The sequence below is a fragment of the Penaeus japonicus genome, unplaced genomic scaffold (assembly GCF_977035675.1).
Source record: "Penaeus japonicus unplaced genomic scaffold, GWHDUDI00000001_assembly GWHDUDI00000029, whole genome shotgun sequence".
NCBI classification, from domain to species: Eukaryota; Metazoa; Arthropoda; class Malacostraca; order Decapoda; family Penaeidae; genus Penaeus; species Penaeus japonicus.
The window spans coordinates 14791680-14796679 of NW_028234431.1; the positions used below are offsets into that span (position 1 = coordinate 14791680).

Below are 5000 nucleotides of genomic sequence, written 5' to 3' on the forward strand. Positions count from 1 at the left end.
TCAGGAGGTGTTTTTCACCCTCGGGTTTTCGTCTTGAAGTCTTAGTCATATTTCTAAGATGGTCCTTGTTATGAGAGTTTCCTTGGGCAGCCTTTCTGGTTCATTATTTTTCATCATGAGATCTTTGTTGCGAGGCCTTTGTCAAGAAGTTCTTCATCGTGACATATTTGTCGTGAGATTGTCGTTTGAATTTTATGAGATTTTGTCGTAAGATCCCTCTTGTGAGATCTTCATCTTCAGTCTTATGTACAATTTCTTTGTCATGAGGCGTGCCGTCACGGTCATGAGTCGACTGTCAAGGCTTCATTCTCTTGTGTTTATTTGTATGAGTGTTTGTGTCCAATGCATTTGCACCAATTCATTTTCACTGTAATTATGAGGAGGTCATTCCAAATATAATGTACTAATCATAATGCATCATTTTACTCTTTCATCTTGGTTGCAAAGCCTTTTAAGCTTGCTGTGCTGGAGTGAAACTATTCAGCTACCAACTACTCACCACCAGGCCCATTATGGGCCTGGTGGTGAGAACGAGATAGCAAATTAAATATATGCATGCACGGAAATACACATATAATTGTATATATATAACAGCGCAGTCAAGTGATCACTGTGGCCTCCATGCATGACACTCCAGCAATGGCCAGCAAATCTCCACCACATATAGTGTAGCAAGATGAAGGCTGTTGACCGTCATGGTCATTTAACTTCAATGAGGAATCAGCCCAAGCTCATTCATGTCAGAATGTACCTGGAGACCCTTATTGGAGTGTCAAACACAGAGGCTACAATGATGCCTTAACAGTATGCCACTGTAGTTTCCTTCATGGATCACAGCAAGTTTCTTTAAAAAGTTTAGCAAATGAAGAAAAGGTTAAAATCTAAAGTTTGCTTGGTATATTTGGAATGAATGCCCATAATTTGGATTGAAACAGTACTGGCGTGCGTGCATTTAGTGGGAAAGTTTCAGGTAACATTGTATTTGAAAGCAAGTTGTCAAGAGTTTACTCTAAAATTGGATAGAAATTTATAGGCTATTTACAGAAACTAACTACCTTGCAAAATAAGGTTAAGGCCAAGGTTATGGAAGTCATTGAAAGGTAAGATAGATGTTCAGACGACACCCACTGAGGACACACTGTTTGCCACTGGGCTGCAACTTTGTCCCTGTCAGTGCTCAGGAAATGACCAATAAACCTTAGCCATTTATATTCTGGCAAGATAGAGCTTGTAAGCAATCTGACATTTCTTGATATTTATCAAGATGCATAGGTGTTTCATGCACAAATTTCACTTCCAATAATTCTTGAAATGCTTAGATTTACACCATTCCTAGTTTACAAGGCATTGATAGGCAAGAGCTATGAATGCTCATATTTTATTACCAAAGCAGAGTATAGGGAATGATCATTCATGATTGATTTTTTTCCCAGCAAAACAGATTTTCAGAAAACTGGAATTTCACCGTACTGTAATTGCTAATGGAATTCTGAAGCTTTAATGTTGTGTCCAACTTCTGGATTTCTTATTCCTACAAATATTGAATTATGATTCTTAGCAGTTTCATAATTAGCAATGTCAAATTTATTTGAAGATACCTTATGTTTTATGTAAGTACTTCAGAGATTCTACTATCTGCTACTTACAGCTCATGGATATGGTGATTAATAACCTCCTTGTGACTGTAAGGGTTGCTAGCTTTCATGATGTACTGTCTATGAATAATGTGTTGAAGGAAAGTTTCATGGATATTTGAAGCGTATATACTGGAAGCAATATAAAGTTTATAGACCTTGGTGATTTAAAGTCAAATAAGGAGACAATCCAACATCTTATCTTGCCAGAAACAACTTGGCAGAGGTTTGTTGATCTTGGCAGAGCGGCAAAGGCACGTGACTATAGTGGTTGATTGAAACTACCAGATTTCCATCATGGCTTACAGCAAGTTTCAATCGGATCTTAATGAAACACAGCCAATATGATCATGAGAAAGTTGTGTTGTGAAAACCACAAAGGTTTAGACTGCAAGATTAGTGCAGTTGATATTTCTTGTCACATATCTGAAAGACAGCAGGGTCTTTTGTTCAAAGGAAGTTTTCACCAATAAGTGTGAGAAAATTGTATAAATCTGCATGTATATACAGATTTATATTTTGCAAGAAGTTTAATATTTTGCAAGAAGTGATTCAGAAATATAAATAAAAATAGATTATGATATTAGAAATGTTCATGCTATTATTATTGTTATTATGTAAGTAGTCATTGTTGTAGTATTTAACATTTTTATTTTCTTGAATACAGAGCCAGGCTGGGCATCAATCAACCGAGGGATTCTCATTTGTGACGAGTGTTGCAGCGTCCACAGGTCTTTAGGAAGGCACATCTCTCAGGTCAAGTCTCTTAAGAAAGGAACATGGAATCCTGTACAACATGCAGTAGGTTGAATTTTATCTTTTTGTTCTGTAAATGGCATAAGATATAAAACAAAGTTCCCCAGCTGGCATTTGTATATGTGAAAAGGATAAAGATCTCATTTTAGATTAAAGTGTACATCATGTAGGAAAAATATTATTTACATCTCTGATATTACTATGTGTGATATGTTACTGGCACTCTAATGAGAATATGAATTGTATTGGTATAGTTTAATAAGAATATAATTTTATTGATATATTTTTTTGCAGCATGTAATTTTACTAATACTTGAAAAAGTCATGTATTGATAGCAGTATCAGTCCCTTTCATTCTTAAAATGCTCAAGTTTAGCTTTGATGTTTCAGCTGGTGCACACACTGTACAGCAGTGGTGCAAACAATATCTGGGAACATACACTCTTGGACCCCAGCGTTGCCAAAACTGGCAGACGCAAACCTCACCCCAAGGATCCAGTCCAGTAAGCAAATTTTTTTTTTTCCTTTTTTTAGGTATTAGACATTTTTGCTTTGGCTTTTGTGGTGCATTAGGGACAAAAATGGTTCCTCCACGGAAACCATAATAACCCCTAAAGATTACCAAATGCACTAAACAGCCACTTCTATCTACTCTATTATGATATGCACAAAAAATAAGTTTTACTATTTTTCTGTAGAATATCAGTGCATGTTGCCCATGTCTTCTGAGCATTACTCAAATAAGTAGGCACATTTTTAACCCATTGCTGACGGGGGATAGATTTGCTTACCCAGACTCCAGGATGGGTTTCATTTCAGAGCGAGGCAGCTTACCTTGACTTTACCCACTCCCTTTTAGTCACTCATTGTAGAGCTAGAGCCATTTTTGTGTTTTGTTGTTCAGCTCATTTTTTTCTTTATACTCAAAATGATAGAAGTATTACTGTTTTAGGAGAGGACAAAAAGCATCTTTATTGTTTTGCATTTATGCCCTTTCATGAAAGAATACAAAATATATAACCATCCACAATGAAGATAACATGAAGAGGTAGAGAAGAGGAAGGAAACTTGTGCATATGACTGAGTGCCACAGTAAAAGGCATCCCTTCTGGCACAGGGGCTTGCACATCCTTCACCTGCGGTACTTTAGAGCAGGAGATCAGCAACTTGCTATTTGCCATTGTTCTATAAAGGTAGTGACTAGATGGGTGTCATTCAAGGTTCTCTCTTCTGCTGGTGGTAGAAGAAAGTGGTGCCATCTAGGTTTCGGATGTTAGGTGAAACACATTTTGCTCAATATTACGGCAGTTATAATAATTATGATTGCAATTGTCATCACTCATTCATTACTCATAGCACAATAAGAGAACATAGTGATCCAAAATTTCTGAATGTCATGACGCCTTTTGTCAGGCGAGAGCTCTTGCTTTATATATGATTAAAGAACACATCACCTGTCATTAATGGGTTAAGGGGTTAGCTTATTTATCTTGTGAAAGTTGTTGTATTATTTTATAGGTAATCTTATCCCCTTAATGACAGGTGACAAGATGTCATGTCAAGTGGTGGCATCATCAGATGTTTCATTATGGCTATCCTGGCTGGTGTGCTGGGTGATTGGGCATATAGTGCTTGGCTGTGGCCAGTGTGGGTGAATAGCCTGAGGCGTTAGGCTTATGCGTTTGAAATATCCCAGCGTTTCGACCATTTGGAGCCAAAACAGCCCTGTCATTAATGGGTTAACTAATAACTCTTATGATTACAAACTGAAATTTGATGTTCTTTTAATAGCTTGCTAATATTAATTTAATTTCTAATATGCTGTATTGATTTTTATTTATATATGTCAGTGTCATGAACACATTAGGTCTTACAATTTCTTGATTGATTTTAGATTATCCACCATATTAAACTGTTTAATTGTTCTTACTTTCTCTTCTTCTGAGCAGCCCTACCAAAGCTGACTTTATAAGAGCAAAGCACCAGATGTTGTCATTTGTGTACCGGCCATCAAGAGAAGATGCAAGTGAAGATGGGGATGTCAGCCGACAGCTTCATTCCAGTGTGCGCACCTCCAACCTTGAAACCTCATTACGGCTCCTGTCCCAAGGAGCTGACCCAAATTATTATCATAAGGTAAGGTTAGGCCTTTAGCCATGCCTTTATTCACACATGCTGATGCATGTGCACAGGAGTATGCACATGCACACACATTTACAAAATATATAAGGAAATAAATGTATAGGTGTTTGTACACATTCATGCATATGTATACTCATCTTATATATAATGGAATATCCCACAATTCAATGTAGAAAATGGTTGAAGAATGAAATTTTCCAGAACAAATGTATTTTCCCCATAATATTGTTTAAAGATAGGAGACATTGGTTTCATGACTACCTCTGTAAAAATGAAAGTATTCCTTATTGAAAAAATTCTCATCATTTTATCAAATAGCAAACATATTTTTTTCCACCAAAATAATGAGGAAAAGAAATTGTTTACTGCATGCTTATGGTCATTATTATATTAAGAACGAATGATTGTGACTGCACTGAAGGATGTGTGATTTAGAGGTTCATAGAAAAAACTATAAATGTGACTGAA

At 36.5% G+C, this 5000-nt stretch overlaps 1 protein-coding gene across 5 annotated transcripts in view; it reads left to right on the forward strand.

The window, feature by feature from the left end:
* Git (ARF GTPase-activating protein GIT1) overlaps nt 1-5000 on the forward strand; it is a 36427-nt gene that overhangs the window by 394 nt on the left and 31033 nt on the right. For all 5 annotated transcript variants that reach the window (XM_086553934.1, XM_086553936.1, XM_086553935.1 and 2 more), the window contains exons 2-4: nt 2302-2435; nt 2781-2893; nt 4340-4526. In XM_086553934.1, coding sequence (XP_086410060.1) covers nt 2302-2435; nt 2781-2893; nt 4340-4526 — 434 coding nt within the window. The remainder of the gene's footprint in view (nt 1-2301; nt 2436-2780; nt 2894-4339; nt 4527-5000) is intronic.